This window comes from Barbatula barbatula (genome assembly GCF_947034865.1).
Source record: "Barbatula barbatula genome assembly, chromosome: 15".
Taxonomy (NCBI): Eukaryota; Metazoa; Chordata; class Actinopteri; order Cypriniformes; family Nemacheilidae; genus Barbatula; species Barbatula barbatula.
In genome coordinates, this window is record NC_136778.1 from 6,433,488 (window position 1) to 6,451,927 (window position 18,440).

The 18,440-nt window shown below is 37.0% G+C and overlaps 2 protein-coding genes across 3 annotated transcripts in view; one reads left to right on the forward strand and one right to left on the reverse strand.

Annotated features, from left to right (window-relative positions):
• kifap3a (kinesin-associated protein 3a) overlaps positions 1 to 7,969 on the forward strand; it is a 21,366-nt gene extending 13,397 nt beyond the window's left edge. Inside the window, 1 exon segment of the mRNA XM_079474614.1 lies at positions 6,804 to 7,969. Within this exon segment, the coding sequence (XP_079330740.1) occupies positions 6,804 to 6,915 (112 nt within the window). The 3' untranslated portion in view covers positions 6,916 to 7,969.
• Positions 7,372 to 18,432, reverse strand: niban1a (niban apoptosis regulator 1a). 2 transcript variants are annotated; one of them, XM_079474612.1, is made up of 14 exons: positions 18,300 to 18,432; positions 15,750 to 15,880; positions 15,523 to 15,651; positions 15,329 to 15,440; positions 15,038 to 15,202; positions 14,466 to 14,581; positions 13,526 to 13,624; positions 12,941 to 13,103; positions 12,639 to 12,826; positions 11,288 to 11,431; positions 11,074 to 11,184; positions 10,511 to 10,618; positions 10,300 to 10,411; positions 7,372 to 9,619 (listed from the first exon to the last, which is right to left on the reverse strand). In XM_079474612.1, exons 1-14 carry the CDS (start codon positions 18,349 to 18,351, stop codon positions 8,700 to 8,702), a joined length of 2,550 nt encoding a protein of 849 aa, XP_079330738.1. In that variant the 5' UTR covers positions 18,352 to 18,432; the 3' UTR covers positions 7,372 to 8,699. The 2 variants fall into 2 exon arrangements, with proteins under 2 accessions (XP_079330738.1, XP_079330739.1); XM_079474613.1 differs by having other exon boundaries at positions 7,748 to 9,619; positions 11,288 to 11,398; positions 18,300 to 18,424.
• Positions 18,433 to 18,440: the final 8 nt, after the last annotated feature.

Genomic DNA, 18,440 nt, shown 5'->3' on the forward strand with positions numbered 1-18,440 from the left:
AAACATGGCTCACTCTATTCAGCTTTTCCAGAACTGTCTCAGTTGCCCCACAAAGTCCTGAAACGCTGCAACATTCAACACAAAAGTAATTCCTGCAGCTCATAACGATTGATGTCTTATAAAACGATTTGATCGATCTGTCCAAGAAACTTGAAGGGGTGGTCATGCATTCTGACTTCTTTACAATGTTAAACGTGCTATCTTCTCATGCTTAACATGGTCAACTTGTCAAAAAATGATCGGAAATAATCGCACAGCTTTATCTGTCTTTTATAAATGTGCTCAAACTTAAGACGGATATTTAAGGGGTACGAGATTATTCTTTAAGTACTCAAGATCAACATGAGATATACAGAAACTGTCTGGGTTAGGGCCACTTTAATGTCATTTACAAGGTTATTATTTGTGATCCACAGCCACAGGCAGTCGGTTTGCACATGCAATAGGTTGCGTTACAAAATGTGTCTTCTGCCCTTGAAAGTAACTTCAGGAAGGGAACTACACTAGGTGAATTGTCTCAGATAAGGGAAAAACTATGTTGTTTTTATTACTGCATTCATGATGTATGATTTAAACAGCTATATTTATTCGCTTTATAAGACTCCAGTTTGACATCAAAGGGCAGGGATTACTTTTGTGCTGAATGTGTTGCAGTTTTTTTTCTTTAATTATTTTGACTTTCATTAATTTAATCAAATATCTTCATAAATATCTTCTTGAAGAAACAATGCCACCCAAATCTTGGAAAAACTGGGGGAGAGTAAATTAACAGCAAATTCTTTTTTGCGTAAACTAACGCATTAATGAATATAAAACACAATTATAATGTGTTAAAATATAAAAATAAATATAATGAAAAGGCACAACTACTGGATTCAATATCCATGTTTTAATATGCGGCCTATGATTAACAACAACAAAAACAGAATTAAAGGAACAAAATGCATGCAATAAATAACAGAAATACTAAATAACAGAAGAAATTAGACCTATAGTTTCATACAGTCATGTGACTTTGATAATTGAGACAATTTTGCAATTGCGATAACATGATATCTATACTATTGTTACATCCCTAGCATTTACTAATGTTAACAAATACAAACTTATTGTAAATTTTATGACTTGTTTATTGTCATTGGCTGTAAAGCAGTGAGCTCTCTAAATTATACACGAGTTCAGGAGAGAACAGATAGAATGGGGAGGATGGAAGTTTGGGGTGGTTGCTGAGGTGCTGAAAAAGAAGAAGCAAGCTAATATGAGGAGGGCCAGAGGAAGCCATGTTTTTTCTTTCACGGCTCTTTGTAAACGATACCTGTAGAATACACTGAGAGCGCGCAGGGAATTGGGTGACTTGAAAGTGTGGTTTTCATTTTGTCCATACGGCGTTAGGGATCTAGGTTAACACAATAATGAAATCCAGCCTCGGTTCCCCAGTGCAAAGCCAGGAGCCAGACACACCGGGCATGGCTCTTTTTTATTTATGGAATAGTGAAGTGTACACTTTCATTTAGCGCATAAAGAACGCTTGGTTGTTCCAGATGAAAAGGATGGTAGGAATTCTTAGCTGGGTCTCCTTGAATGCGAACTCCTCATTTGGAATGTTATGATTAGAAAATCAAAGTAGAATAGATTCATAATTACAAACAACTCTATCATAAGACCATTATGAAAAAAAGAAATCATTTGATGTGCTGGTCACAATCTTTCAAAGCAAATTTCACAACAAATTTCAGTCAGTTCTGTCACATGAGGTATCAGTCTTTGGTATCGGTGCATTTGTACGAGTACATGAGCTTATTATGAGACCAATGCATCCCTAATATATATATATATATATGTAGCGAGGTAGGGGGTACGAGAGCCGGGATGTGCGTACAGCTGACGCTCGTTAACACTCACGCACCACCATCGCATCGCGGCTCTCGTCCTGCCTACCTCGCTACAAAAAAAAAAAAAAATATATATATATATATATATACACACATTGTATACAATGCCTTGCAAAAGTATTCATCCCCTTCATTTTACTTGCATTTAGTTATGATGCTGCCTACTTTAAATATTTGTTTTACATTAATCTACACTCCATGCACAATAATGATGACAAAACAAAAAACATTTTTGACAACTTTGCAAATTGATTACAAATTAAAACTGAAATAAGTACATTGCTTAAGTTTTACATACCATTTTCTGGGACACTTGAAATTTAGCTTGAAGCATTAGTTTTGCTGGTTGATGTTTACACTTCGTTAAACTGTGGCAAATTCAATTGAATAAGTATGATTTCGGGGCGGCACGCACATCTCCATAAAAGGTGCAACAGCTGAAAATGCATTTTAAATTTAAAACAAAGACATGAGGTCAAAAAACTGCCAGTAGAGCTCTGAGACAGGATTGTATCAAGACACAGATCTGGGGAAGACTTCTGAAAGATCTGCTGCATTGAAAGTTCACAGAAGCATGTAGCTTCCATTGATCCTTTAAGTCCGGGTAAAGAGAATTCTGAGAATTGTTTCTAAAAACATTGTAGATGTTAGAAATGTATTGCTGAACACATTACAAAGACTGTAGAGTTAAACCGTTAAACAGTTTTTCACCAATTCTCTGTATTTTTCTCCTGTCCAAACCAACACCTCGGTGGAGAAGGGTCTTGGTTAGAGCGGTGACCAAGAAGCTGATGATCACTCTGGTTGTGCTCCATGATCATATATGAAGATGGGACAAACTTACAAAAGGACAAACTCAAGCCTTTGCTCAGTGAAGACTTGAAAAACTTGAAATATGCAAAAACGTACCTTTCAACAAATCTTTCAAATTGTCAGAAACAAGATTCTCTGGTCTGATGAATCTCAGTTTCATTCATCATGTCTGTAGAAAACCAGGCACTACTCAACAACAGTACATTTACATTGTCATTAAGCAGACGCTTTTATCCAAAGTGACTTACAAAGAGTTCAGGGAGCAATAAGCGATATGTCATACAGGAGCAATAATGCAATAGGTGCTTATACAAAATACAAGTTTCAACAAAAGCTAGATCACTACCTGATGAGAGAAAGCAGGTTAGTTAAAAAAAATTCTCATTTGTCTGTCAAGTATTCACAGAAGCAATGGGTTTTAAGTCGTTTTTTTAAGGTTGTGAGAGATGTGGTTGACCGGACTGAGTTAGGAAGAATGTTCCACCAGGAAGGAGTTGTGACGAATGTTCCACCAGGAAGGACTGTGAAGGAGAATGAGTGGGAAAGCTATTTACTGCCCTTATGAGAAGGCAATACAAGACGCCGGTGGTTCACTGAATGCAGGGTTCTTGATGTAATGTACATGGGTGTGAAAGTATGCCAGTAGGCAAGCATTAGCAACTTGAATCTGATCCGGGCTTCAACCAGTAGCCAGTAGAGAGAGATGAAAAGGGGTGTCACATGAGCCCTTTTGGCCGTTGGAGGCGTGCTGCAGCTGGAATGGTTTGAAAGCCTTTGCAGAAGACCAGCAAGGAGACATTGCTCCGTGAGATAGGGTCTAACCTTTACAATACCATCTCAATTGTAAAGTGTGGTGGAAACAGCATCATGATGTGGGAGTGTTTTCCAGCTACAGGGACTGGGGCATTTGAGTAGAAGAAAAGCTCAACGGCACAAAACACAGAGATAATGATCATGAAAACCTAGCCCAGAACATTCACAACCTTTGACAGGCAGAAGGTTAATTCTCCAACATGACATTGATCATAAGCACACAGCTAAAACAATGCAAGAGTGGCTTAAGGACAACTCTGTCTATGTCCTTAAGTGGCCCAGCTAGTGCTTGGGCTTGAACCCAACTGAACATCTCCGTTTAAACCTGACAATATCTCTCTACTGATAATCTCCATCAAACCGGAACAGAGTTTAAGAGGATCTGAGGAGCAGAATGGCAGAAAATTGTCAAATGCAGATGTTTAAGGCTTGTCACATCATACCAAAAGAAAGTAGTCTATAAAGCTGGATTCACAAGGAGCGTCAACGCTTGCACAGTGTACTGTGGCTTGAATTCTGTCTGCGACCCCCTAGACCCGAAAAAGAACAATCTTGCTTTCATCAGCCCACAAAATATGATGCTATTACACTGAATTCAAGCCACAGTACATTGTGAAGACAGTGAAGCATGGTGGCGCAAGCATCATCATATGGGGATGTTTCTCATACTATGGTGTTGGGCCTATGTATCGGATTCCGGGGATCGTGGATCAGTTTGAGTACATTTCTTTGATCACCCTGGAGCTGATCATAGTCTCTGCCATTTTGGCTATTTTTCGATCCATTTGAATTGGAGTTTTCTCATTTCTTCCACGTCTTTCTTGTTTTGGTTGCCATTTTAAAGCATTTGATATAATTTTAGGTGAGCAGCCTATCCTTTTCTGCACTTCTCTGTTTTTCCCTCTCTGATAAAAGTTTAATCAAAATAACACTGTTCTTCTGAACCATGTCTGGAATGACCCATTTAACGCACAGCACAACATTTGCTGCCTTCGTCCATAAATAAGGGCCACTTGTTTGAAATCCTTTTCAATTAATGATTTGATTACAAAGAATGAGCAGCAAACATGTCGTGACTGTTGGCTCTGTTGGTTTTCTATTACTACACCTACTTGTAAAATATTAGCATAATGTCTACCAAAAACAATGACCGATCTGTTTAGTGATGCTGGACCTATATTATTTTCACCATAACTGTAGGTATATTCTCTGGTTTATATTTATTTGGTATATATTTATTTAAATTAAAGTTTACTGTGAGAATATGTCTAAAATCAAGTAAAAGTGTCGCTTGGTTTGATATTTCATTATCAATATATTTGTTATATTTTATTTAATGTTATTATTTCATACCTTTTTTAATTGGTTTTGGCTCAAGTGCCCTAATCCAGTGTGGGACTGTTGATTGTCTGAAACATTCATTCGCTGTGAACTGAAGAGTGACAGATGCATGTGATCAGTAGCAGCAGAGGAAGGAAAGAGGAGAGACTGGCTACATTGACTCTTTCCTGTTTAGTTTTCCAGGTGTTTTTTTACAGGCTCTCACCTCAGTGTTAACTATCAGGGGCCAGACTGGAGACACTGGAATTTTTAGTCAGCCTGTGTCCAGTCTCACTGAATTGTTCACTACATAATTGTAAAACGCACACATCTAAGACCCTTTGGGGTGTTTTTATCTGCACAGAGCTGTCAAATGACCTATTCGACCTTGAGACAGCATCTGACCCATATCTCATCACTCTATCCTTCCCATCAGCCCCCATCTTTGAACTTATCCTCTTGGTTTTGTGTTTCAGTGTCTTAAAGACTCTTTTTTTGGCATCCAGCCTCTCCTTCTCAAGCCTTGACAAACAAAGTCTGAAATTTCCTCAGACAGCACTAGGGTTCCTTAGAGAATAAAGACACACTTCCTGCCTGGAGACTGTGCTGGGAGAGAAGAGGTAACGCGCGTAATTGATCGCTGGAAGTGATTTGGTCGAAAAACAACATAGCATTATGGGAGCTGGTAGGGGCAAAGCAAACAACTCATATTTTAAGAGGCCAGACCAGAGTCTTGCAGACGGGTGGGTGGTGTTTATTTAGACACAGATCACACTTGCCCAATCTGATGTGAGATGGTTATGTTGGTCTTTTGGCTGGAGTAATGATTATGGAATTATGTGGGTTTGTGGTTATTTATTATACTGTATATCAATAGAAGTACATAAAGTATCATATAAGTTTTGGATACATTAAAAATGGTCATCACTGCACTGGCAGCCTCACTTCTCTAAGTTGTTTGAACATGTCTGTGTGGATTTAAGTGAGAGGGCCTGGCTTGGGCTTGATGTTCCATTTCATCCCAAAAGTGTTCGGCAGGGTTCAGGTCTATTTTTTTTAAGTTCTCCACACCCGGCTCTGTAAATCATTTCTCAACGGACCTTGTTTTGTGCACAGGGGTTTTGTAATGCTGGAACAGGAAAAGGCCTCATTCATGAAAATGAAAATGTTTGTGTAAGGAGACTGCATGGATGTGTGCTTGATTTTATACACCTGTTAGTAATGGGTGCAGCTGAAATAGCCGAACTTATTAAAAGCATTAAGAGGAGGTGCACATGTCATTTTGTGGATCTTTAAAGTGTCAGAAATTATGAAACAACTGGTCTTTGGGTGAAGATGTGACAGAATATTATCAAAACTCAAAAACAAAACAAAATAGAAAGAGTTTGTGCATTGAAGCTACTGTACGTTTTTTATTTTGTAGTTAACATTTACAGTATGATACGGAGGGGAAATATATCTGAAAATAGTGTAATTTAGTTTTTTTTATTTAATGTACAATTTTCTATTTTCGCGTTTGTTTGTTGGCTTTAAAAATCCTTAAGAGTCCTGATTCAGGGGTTTAACCATTTCATGCATGAGTTATGATGAATTATGACAACCTCCATAAAGATTTTTTCCTGTTTACTCTCAGGGCATGACAAATAAGATTTGTACGCTTTTACACTTTTAACTTTATTCTTACGTTTCTTCAGAAGAGTTTCTCTTTCCGTTTGCAACTATTAGTGAAGTATACTGAGATTTTGAAGAGAAATCAATTCATATTGTGCTATGAAGGATGTAGGACCATAGCGCCATCTAGTGCTTCTGATAATCATAGTTTCATAGTTCCACACAAATCACCAGCCTAAGAATCACAAACTAATCTGATTCGTGTTACTATAGCGATGAATCGATGATAATCATTATATTGACTCCCAGTGTCACAGGCTATACTGTCTGACACCTGTTTCTGTTTCTCTCTAGTTCTTTGACAGAGGCGTATGGACAGACAGGAGTGACTCCAGCTCGTCCTACAACTGCTTATGGTTTCCGGCCGGATGAGCAGTTTTATTACGGTTACACTGCATCGCGGTAAAAGCCCTGCGTCCTACAGCCTATTATAATGAAGAAAATTACAAACTACAAGTAAATGGATCTAAAATTATGTTATTTAGGTCTCTCTGTCATTTCAAATAGAAGCAACAATACATTTTGCTCATGTTTAGTATTTCTTTACACTTTCAAATGATTCTCATTTTGGATGTGTTAAGCTGAATGTTCTCAATTATTCTACAGCCAGCTGTCTCTTTGTAGCAGGTCATGTAGTTTCAGTGTGTAGTTTAATATATTGTGCATTGCTTATGAACACTGAAGAAACAGTGCTGTGGTTTCTCATGGCATCATGTTGCTTTTGCAGGCCTTTTTTACACATTAATGTGCAATTGTTGCTTGATGTTTCAGTGGCATAGAATGAGTTAGTCGAGTAGTATAATCATAAGGTTGTGGGAATAAAATATTGTGTAACTAAGTGCAACTTTAAGCATTCCATTTTCACATATCATTTAATAGTTGGTCCAGTTTTGAATGTTTTGCTGATGTTTACATAAAGCAGTTGACCATAAGGATACATTTAATGGTAGCTACACCCTCTTGTGGACACAATGTAGACAGGTATGAATTCATACACATTTCAGACACAACTGGTATCTTTAAAGCGCTAATAACTTCATTATTCACTATTGTACAGCCCATGTGCAAAACAACGTTGCATGTAATTTTACGATGTGGCCTTTGTTGCTGTAGTGAGGGGGTCTCTGCTTAATGTGGTACACAGATAACAAGTACACCTGCATTTTGTAATGTAGCCAAACTCAAGTGTTCTTTTCAAAGAATTACACTGATCTCTTTTCATGTGTGTTTTTAAGTATTTATGACATTTCATTGATGTCTCAACTACTGTTTTATATGAAATGCTTTTTTATTTATTGTGGTGCAATATGAAATACAAATATTGATGTGCAAACACCTTTCTTGTGTTTTTTGGAATATAAGAGCCTAACCACATACTCAATATACTGTAAAGTGTTTTTTTAATGATTGGCAGAATGTCAACATGCCATAAATTCAAATGTCCATCTTGTTTACACTTGAAGAAATGCCAAGCATCCCATGCATATTCTTAGAAACTCCCCAAATAACTTCAATACCTTTACAGGGTGTTCATGTTAACTACAAATAGAGATTGTCATCGCATGTAATACACCTGACATAAAGGTGACACAACAAATGTATGTGTCTCATTCAAAATGAGATTCATGACAACACATGCATTGCAGCACCTCATTGTAATGTGTCACAAAACCCAGCGAAGCCTTACAGATTCTTAGCCGATTGTGATGTAGCTGTGATTTATGGGTAAATGACTTTATCAGATATACAGTACACCATTCGCTTATATTGTGAATGGTTCATTGCCTTCCCAAAATGTTGACAATGTTCCTTTTCTATTATTAGTTTCACAAATAGGAAACATTTACAAACATGATTCTTTAACAAATATAGATTTCACATATTAAAATGCTGTCATATAAACCTTTTTAACATTATTATACAATTAACTTATTATTAATTATATGATGGCATATTCATTTGTACATATTTAAAACAACAGCTTACATCAAATTATATTATAACCTTCATAAGATTATAAATCCTCAGTAGTGAAACTTTTAAACTGCTTCTATACATCAAAAACTGAGTATAAATCACTTCTTTTGTCATAAAACCCTGTTTAAAATTTCCAATTGACCTGTTTGCTTGCATGAAAAAAAATGATGGATACTAACCACTGTCAGACATTTCAAACCCAGAATTGGAAACTTAAACCACAGACACAAACGTCTCAACGTTTTCCTCGTGATCTTTGGACAACATTTTTGGAATGTTTTCTTCATTATCTTTAGAGGACTGAGGGATCTCTATTTCAGTGACTTCCACTACCAGGTCACGGATCTCTTGCACACAGTCCAGGGGTGTGGCTTCCTCGACGGGTTCTGATGATGATCTTTCAGGACTGATGATTTGTTGACTGCCTGATAATTTTTTAATGATGTCATCAGCATCCTCAATTTTATTACCAGCTGCATTTTCAATAGGTAAACAAACCGCAATTGGCCAGATGTTGTCCTTCTCTCCAGCAGGGGGCGCTGTGAGCTCAGCCTCACCTCCAGAGCTTGAGGTCACATGAACAGGGCTGATAACTGCTGGGTGTACATTAGCTTCTGTTGATCTGGAAGTAGCAGCACGTTGTAGGGCTTCGGTTACCTTTCCGATGGGACCAGAACTGACCGAAGCATCCGTTATAAGCTTTGGTCTGGTCTCAGCTGAAGTGTTCGTAGAGGTCGCTGTCTGTTTAGTTGTCTTCTCATCAGCAGTAACAAACACAACATCAACACACTCGTCCAAAAGTGTCTTATTCTGTCCCACATCAGCTTTGACAGTCACAGGTGCAAATTTTGGCAGATCTTGACTCAGTGTTGTATTAGGCTGAGCGTCTTCGGACTTTAGGGAGGACTGACCGACCCCCTTCATCTCCTGCTCCAGTTCACTGGTGAATGTTCGACTCGCTTTCAGGCCATGGCTCAGTAACGGGGAGGGCGGCAGGGCTGTGCTGGGATTTGAGGAGCTCTTTAAGCATCCTGGGCTGTTGGGAGGAGTGGAAGACAGGCTGGAGAGACTGAAATTGTATCTGCTCTCTGTCAGCAGGTTGTATTTCTTTTTGCTGGCGGCCTCATTGACCACTGAAAAGCAAAGAAGATTTAAGAATTGTATTTTCGTTAATTGTATTTTTGGAATGTCTGATCATATTTTATAAAAGTATTTGGACACATCACATTTTATGTTTTAATATCACATTTTTTATATATTTTAGGGGAAATTACTATATTCATATATGCGTATTTAAAGTCAAGGAAATAACTTTAATGCTCATATGGCAACAATATTTAACAATGTTTTATACTGTTTTGCAGTGGCTTTTTGCCCCCCCAAATTTCTATATATATATATATATATATTTAGAATAGGAATTTAACAAAATATCTTAACGGAACATGATCTTTACTTAATATCCTAATGATTTTTGGGATAAAATAAAAATGTATTATTTTGACCCATCCAATGTATTTTTACATTTAGCATTTTTTACAAAATAAATTCTTGTGCTACTTAAGACTGGTTTTGTGATCCAGGGCCACATATTCAGTTAAACAATTCTGAAACATCAATTCTTTTGGTAAATGTTTGATTGGTTGTTTTTCTGATGTTTGATACCATAAAATGCCTGAAAATTCTCTATATTTCATAAAATGCCACAAATCTGTGGCCCCTGGATCCACTGGTTTGAGAACCACTGCTGTATTGTACCTAACCCCAATGTCATCTTTGTAAAACAAAAGTCTTGCCATGATCACTGACTTACCCAAGAGGACTTCCTTTTCCAGTATCTGTTGGAGAACGTCCTCATACACGTTTTCCACATTGATGAAGTTTGAATAATCAGCAAATATGTGTTGCTCAAATTTTGGTAGCTCCTAGATGTAAAAATAAAAAAAGAGATTATGCACCATGTATACCTTGTACATGCTCATCATGTTGTCTATTATTATGCAATGTCAGAAACTATACTATACCTCTTTGAAGGATGGTGCCAAATGTTTCTTGATGCTGGGTAGAGTGATACTGATCAGTGCATCTCGAAAGATCTTCTTTCGCACTGTGCTACTGTCATAGTCAAATTGCTGTCGGATGAACATAAAGTAAATAAAACTGGTATTGTGTTTATTAGTATAGTTACAATAGAAGTTAAAGTTCACCCAAAAATGTTCTGTCTTCTTTTACTCACCACAAGTTATTCCAAATCTGTTTAAATGTAAATGAATACAGAGAAAGATATTTGAAAGAATGCTTGTAGCCAACCATAGTAGGAAAATTGCTATTTACATTTCTTTGTTATGATGATCACTAAAGAAGATATTTTGAAGAATGTAGGAAATCAAATAGTTCTGGGGCCCTTTTGAATGCCATTGTCATTTTTCCTACTATCAATGGTGGCCAAGAACTGTTTGGTTACAAGCATTCGTCCAAATGTATGTCTGTCTTCATCAGAACAAAGACATTCATACACATTTAGACTTGAGGGTGAGTAAGAATTTGTATTTTTTGGGTGAACTATCCTTTTAAGTTATGTGCTTGCCTTCAGAACCCTGCTTGAAGCCTTTTGAATGGCCATCCCGAAGTTGATGGATGTGTCCTCCAGGGCCTTTCTCAGAAGCAGTTCGTAGGTGTACTCGACATTCTCCATCAACTAAAACATTCACAAACACCTTTCAGTCTAGAATCTATACGTTTGGAAATTTTAAATATGACATTTAAAAATTTTATATTTAACCTTAAGAAACTGTCGGTACCTGTTTTATGTCTATCTCTGTGCTGTTCTGCAGACCCTTGACAGGGTAGTTGAAGGATTGCTGTAGTTCTTGGATGTGATCTGACAGTTCACTTACTTTCTCATAACAGCTCTGTAAATTAGCCATACTCATTTTAAACAGAGCCTGCAGCAACAGAGACAGCGAAACGAAAGTAAAAATTATTTGATATCATATGTACTCAAGGTTGTTACTATGCAGGTCTGTTCTCATTTCTATTTTACAAAGGGGCTAACTAAATTAATTCATTTACAGTTACATTTACATTTACAGTATACATTAAGCAGACAGTTTATCCAAAGTGTCTTACAAATGAGATAGAATTTAACATTTTGCCACAATTTGTACAATGTGAAATGCACCAAAACGTGATTATTAGAAAAACATGCAAAAATGAAGCCCCATCCCAAAGGCTAACATCATAAAAGCAGATCGTACTTAAACGTATAAAGGGATTGCACAGAAATGCTACACATATATTGAAAATTGTTTACAGGGAAATGTGGGGAAAATGTATATGAGCAGCAGTGGAACAGAGGTTTTTCTGTGAATAATGACTTAAATAGCAGTCTGTTTTACACATGATGCACCACTTTGTCCTCAGAAGACATGGAAAAAAGTGCATGTACAGCAAATTAAAAGACCTTTTTCAGATTTTAAAATTGACTTTTTTGGTATGTGATTAGGTAAAATGACAGTTTTTGTATCATTCTGTGAACAACTTACAATATTTACATAAAAATATTGTTTCTATTTGCATTTATTTGCAGAAAACTCAAGAAATGAGTCAAAATAACCAAAAGATACTGCAAAGAAAACAGGTGCATATTCCCTTTTAAACAGGACAACAGTAATATTTGTATATATTTAAGAAAAATTCAAAAATATTTTGGTCATACTTCAGTATACAGTATATATATTCCCGCTATTAACAAACCATTAATTATGACTTTCCCTCAATAAATTCTTCATTTGTTGCTTATTAATAGTTTGTAAGGTAGTAAGGTAAGGGATGTAGAATATGGTCATGCAGAATATGTGCTTTCTAAGTACTAATAAACATCCAATATGCCAATAATATGCATGTTAATAACAACTACATAATAGTGAGAATTGCCCCATACATATTTTGTATCACCTCGATTTTTAATCACAGTTTTCATGCGGTTGGATGACATTATGTCACTCCTGAGGTTTGATTTTGTTGAAATTCAACAGACACAGGACTGGAATGGCCACAATACATCTAAAAATGCTGATGTCTAATGAAATTTTGCAGTGGTCTCTTGGCTTATACAGTGGCTGTATAAGCCATATGGACTTTGTTTACTACCTGTTGGAGTTCCTCACGCTGATCACGGTCCTGGAAGTCCTCACACAGTTGTTGCATCTTGCCTTCACTCAGCTGCCGGGCCTCTGTGAAGCTCACACTGATGGGCACCATCACTTCCTCCAAGACGGCTGGCAGGTACGGCTGCACGTGCTCTGCACAGTATTTTGTTGCTGGCTCAGCAACCATTGCTAAACAAAACAATATAGATTTTGACTTATATTCACACATGTGGTGACCCTGCTAAACCCCTACAATATTTACTAGACCCTATAAGTAAAACCATAACTCATCTGATAAAGTACCTTTGAGCTTTCCCTCTAGAAAAGCTCTGGAGCTGATGATCTGATCCATGTCGGAGCGCATGAAAACCTCCTTCTCTTTCACCATGTCTTTGCATTCCTCCTTCAATGTGTTCAGCCTCTCCATTAGATGTTTATTCATTCGAAAATAAGCAGCTTCCATTGTCTGTCATACAAAGAGTAATTCAAAACAAGTGTTCTGTAAAGTAAGTGTTTTATTATCATTGGGGAATTTGTCTGAGATCTGACACGTTTCTGGTATGCGTCTGAAAACCGAAGGGACTTTTCTGGCCTCCCTGGCCTGGGGCTATTTGGGTGTGGGACATCCCTCTGGGCTTACATCAGGCTCACACACCCCAGGATAAAGTATCAAGGACAAGGTTCTGGTAAAACCCAAAGCTATACAATCTGTACAATCCCTACCATGCTCGGAGAAGCAATCTAGATGTAAAATCTGCATGGAACACAGTTGATAAAGCTGGTACTTCAACAGCATCTTATCTTGTAGACAGGCTTTTCAGTATGTTAGGGATTTACTCTCAGCTTTCTCGTGCAACACAGAAATCAGAGTTCAAGAAAGAAACGCACCATAAACCAGATTCTCCTCCTGTTCCTGGTCTTCAGAAACGGCAGTAATTCTGTCTCCAGATAGGGCATAAGGTCCCCCATGAACAGATTAGCAAGCACCTATATGAAACGAAACAACACACACGTTCACAGATTCAGAAACATGCGTGCATCGATAGATCGAGTAAACACTGAAGACAAACACTGCGATGTTAAACCCCACTCAGCACAGTTTATGTAAACTCAATTCTCAAACACTCATTGAATAAAAGAACACTTGTGTATTTACATTATGTCATTATGTACATTATGTCACATGGCAACAATACTTACGTCCCATGATAGATTAAACTAGGCAAAACCAGTCTGTGAGCTACATACATGCATACATACATACATACATACATACATACATACAAAGATAAGTTATTTTTGCCTATAATAATTGTTGACACTTCTCATATTATTTCCTCTTAAGACTTATCGCTTTATTGTTTCACTCATGTTGCAAGTCGCTTTGGATGACTGCCTACATGTATTTTATACTGTATGTGTTTGTGTATTTATATTTCATTTATCATTATAGATGATGAAACTACTACATGGTGAAACTACAGAGTGAAACTTTGTGCACATTTCTTAGATTCCAGAAGGCTATAGTGATCCAATGACGTATGAAAATCTAATAAAAATTGTGACATGTCCATAAAAAAAGAAAAACTAAAGAAAGACCAATTTAAAGCGTATCAAAAAAGTTTTTCTACTTTTCAACCAAGGTCACAAATGTCACATACAATGACATAACTCTTTGTTATGGCAAAAAAGTTATCATTTCAACATCTAGAACATTCCATGCCTTACTGAGAAAAAATTTATCACATTTTTATTGATTATTGTCAGAACACGGTTCTTGCACATCCACCTGGGAATTTATCAGCACAGATGATTTCAGGGTACCTACCCGTACATCACTGCCTATGAGCATATCCCATGATTCATACTGGCCCTTCTTCTGCCTGTAGAACTGAAGAGCTTTGAGAAAGGTCTTAACCTCGCACGTATTCTTCTTGAGAAAGTCTGTTAAATATATTATAAATAATAAATATATTTAATAGCATACAATACTTCAACTGAACCGGGAAATAGGAAAGGAGAAAGCTAATGTGACAATCATATCTTCAACACTTTCAATTATTCTTATGTGAGGCAGGAAAGGGAACACAAAAACACATGTTCTATATGCATATTGGGCAGAATAGAACAACTAAAGGTTTTATTTTCACCTGGTTGCATATACAGTGTCCAACATTCCACAATTTCTTCGTAGCACACTTTCTGGGATTTTTTCAGTGTGAAAACACTTAAACATTTAAGCTACAAAAGGTGCCAAATAATTCAGAAGTATGTGACTTGGGATTCATTTAAAATATTAAATATGATCATATTTGAGTTTTTTTTTGTAACGTTTGGAAGCAGGACAGTGTTTAATTGATCATAAGGCTTTGTGGTTTCATACGTGGAGTTGATACGTACCTTGGTTCTGGTGGCGAATGCAATCCGATAAAATGGAGATGAATTCCTTTTGCTGGTCTTCTTTGTAGAGACAGAAATAGTGATCCATACGGTACGGAAGTCTGAGATAAACTGGCCACTGTCCTGGCATGCTTTCCTCAAGAGGCACAAAATCTCCCTTGACATCTGTAATTAAAAACACAAGTATACAGATATTAACGTTTGTTTCGTAGCCTAAAAATATGTACGATTGGACACGTTAGGACATTCTTTTTCCATTTAAAAAGAAGATTTGCATTTACTGCTACTTACTAGTGAAGGAGCAACACTGGTCCAGAATCTCCATATATTTCTGTTCTGAAGTGAATACAGTGCCCCCTGTAGGCACGACCCTGAGCAGCGGAGGATAACCTTTGATGAATGCCTGCCCACGAGAGACAGCAATGAATACTGGTTGGTGATACTTCATTCTGCAAATGTTTATTTCTAGATCGTTCAGTTCATACCTTGTAGCTCTTATGACACTCCAAGATGTAATTGGCTCGCATCACCATAAATCTGTGTTTCCACCTTTTGCCATCCTCAAAGAACATTACATTCTCTTCATACAGGACTCTTCCCGACTCTAAAGGATTCTGGGAAAGTAAACATAATGACAACATCATACATGATGACTGACTGAATGATACAGATGATTACAAATATCTATCATGTCTGTAATTCACTTTTTTACCTTTTGTTTGAGGAGCTGTGTGTGTTGCTCTTTGTGATGCTGAAGTTCATCCTGAACCTGGGACAGGAAGGCTAGAAAATATTGTTTCTTATAAATCGTCGAGAACTCATTAAATCTTGCATCCACATGCCCTGCAACACAAAAGTAAATACATTATTATAAGACAATAAGAGGTTAGAAAAGCTATGTATTCCAGGCTATCATCTTTTAATGTAGCAGGAAAAGAGAGGAAACTGATGATCCAGAGTACCATTTGCTACAAAACAAGCACGGTCCAAATGCGAGTGAAGAGGGATTTCATGGCATTGTTTAAATGGCAGCAACTTCAAGGAATCTTTTAGGAACACTGTGGTTACTTTTGCTTCGTAAACAAAATTAGCCAAACAATACTGTGATGAACATATTTGATATAACAATTGATCTGATGCTTTGTGCCTGTTTTTATATTATATACAATTGTTGACAAGCGGAGACATAACACAACCACAACTTCCATTATGTATGAAGTCTAGTTACTCCAGACAATGTTAGATATTACTATTAGTACTCGCTATTAATTCTATTGGTATATTAAATATTTTAGCCTTGTTATAAACAGAAACGTTGAGATATCAATACTGATAGGTCAATATACAGCATTCTGGCTTAGTTTAATGAATTCATTGAATGAATTTGCATAATAACATAAAATAAGTATCTTCAATTTGTAGCAACTGATTCTTATTGCATATTTTTATCGAAAACTTTGGTTCTATGTGAGTTGTGTTGTTCTGATTGTAGTGGCAACTAAAGGCTTGGCAAAAAGATTAATATTTATTATTTATTAAGATTTAGTATTTATGAGTGTAAATTATAGGAACAAAAGCATTTTGCATGAATCAGACTGCTGTCTGGATGATTTCTGTCTTGAGACCTGTCAGACTCGTGGCTATTAAGAACATTTTTCTGGGTTGCTCGGGAAGAACATCTTTAATTAGTTTGTTGAATAAAGATATACCGGAAACGTTTGAAGCTTAAATAATCTTTAACTAGTGTAAAGTATGCTTGGTACGTGATTTTCAGGGGGTTAAAAAGAGAACTAACGGTTACCTTGTTTTCTGCAGTGAATGTTTTTATATATAAAAGCAGTTGTCTACTTTTTGCCTTTTAAGTCTTAGGAAATGTTATATTAATATCTAGATATCTCTTTAAAGGCAAACACGCCCCCCCCCCAGACATCACTTCTGGCCACTACTGCATCTACATCAAATGTTTAACACACTGTAGTTTAGTAATATTAGTTTTTTCTTTACATAAACATTTTGTGGCACTAATGTAGTGTGTAGAGTTGTTACCCGGACAAGATTTAACTTTCTGATTTCACACCCACACCAGAATCTCCACTTTTATAGGGTGTTCATACTTTCTAAAACTCCTCTCGCGCAAAGTATTTTTTCGTTTGGAGTTCCTTACATTATGAAAGATGAGACAACCGTATAAAGTATACCAAACAGTATTACAAAGGCATTATTTAATGACTAATTCAATTGAAAGTAATGAAGTCCCCATTTGCCCTCATGCTTTGAAATATGCTTTGCTGTATTATTTTGTATGTACACAAGAGTGAAATTCATTGTTTTAGAAGGAACTGCGGTTTGAGACGTCTCAAATTCTTGAGTTTTTGCCACGTAAGAGCCAGTTTCGTACGATCATATCTCATATCAAAACACAAACATCATCAGTAGCCTACAATGGTGACCAGGGAGCGTCTGTCAACATCTGTACATGTGTGTGAGAGAGAGAGAGACCACACACTCTCTTTCCACCTTAAAAAATGCTTTTCCAAGTGAAATTAGGCCATTTGTGTTCCCATAGAACAGCTTTCTCCACTTTAACACTAAACCCAATTCACATACATTTGCATTTTGTTGAAATTTCAGACGAATTTAGGGTTAGTTGGTCTTGAGAAATACGTTGCAGGGTTCCACATATTTAGATAACTGGGACAGTACAGCCAGTAAATACACAGTCTGACAAACACAATTACGCATCCGAATAAGATCTGCATGAATAGACGGAGTAAATTATGAGGTATATAACCACAAGGTGTAGTACAGAGAAAATTAGTCCACGACACACGAACAGCTCCACCCGTATAGTACAATGGCCAGAATAAGAAAACAAACCGGTTTCTCGCTCTCACTTTTCAGCTTTGCAGTTAAAGTAACAACTGAGACCCGACTAACTATCATGATAGTAGAATTCATCCCGGGGCCGTACGTGCGTCATATACAAGTCCAAATTCACATCGCAACCAGTCTGTGACGTAACAACACTAAATAGAAATTATCCTAAATTTATTTTAGGAAAATCAAACAAAACAAATTTTAACAAAATCTTATTTTTCTGCCTTATAGCTCCCTTTTTATATGTTACACAAGTAAAAAAGACGCTTTCTAGTGAATGATTGAGGTTCAATAATGTACATTTAATCGTTGACCAAAAATTGGCAATTGCTGCTCTTTCCACGTCACATAACGTCAAACTTAAAACGTTGTTTTTCACACTTACCTTTTAAGTAGTTGGCTCTGTTTTCATCCAGTAAACTGGACGCTGAACCCATACTGACCCCGTTTATTTCAGGTGAAGAAGATTCACAGCGCGACTGACGGAGTCTCTCAACGCGCTCACGTTTCACAACTGTGGGCGTGG

Bases quoted from the DNA above. Each gene is read 5' to 3' on its own strand.
- niban1a (XM_079474612.1), bottom strand. From the start codon at position 18,351: ATGGGTTCAGCGTCCAGTTTACTGGATGAAAACAGAGCCAACTACTTA. The intron at 15,881-18,299 runs GTAAGTGTGAAA...TTTGTGTTGCAG, and splicing joins CAGAGCCAACTACTTAAAAG to GGCATGTGGATGCAAGATTT. The intron at 13,625-14,465 runs GTAGGTACCCTG...CGTTTCATATAG, and splicing joins TCATAGGCAGTGATGTACGG to GTGCTTGCTAATCTGTTCAT.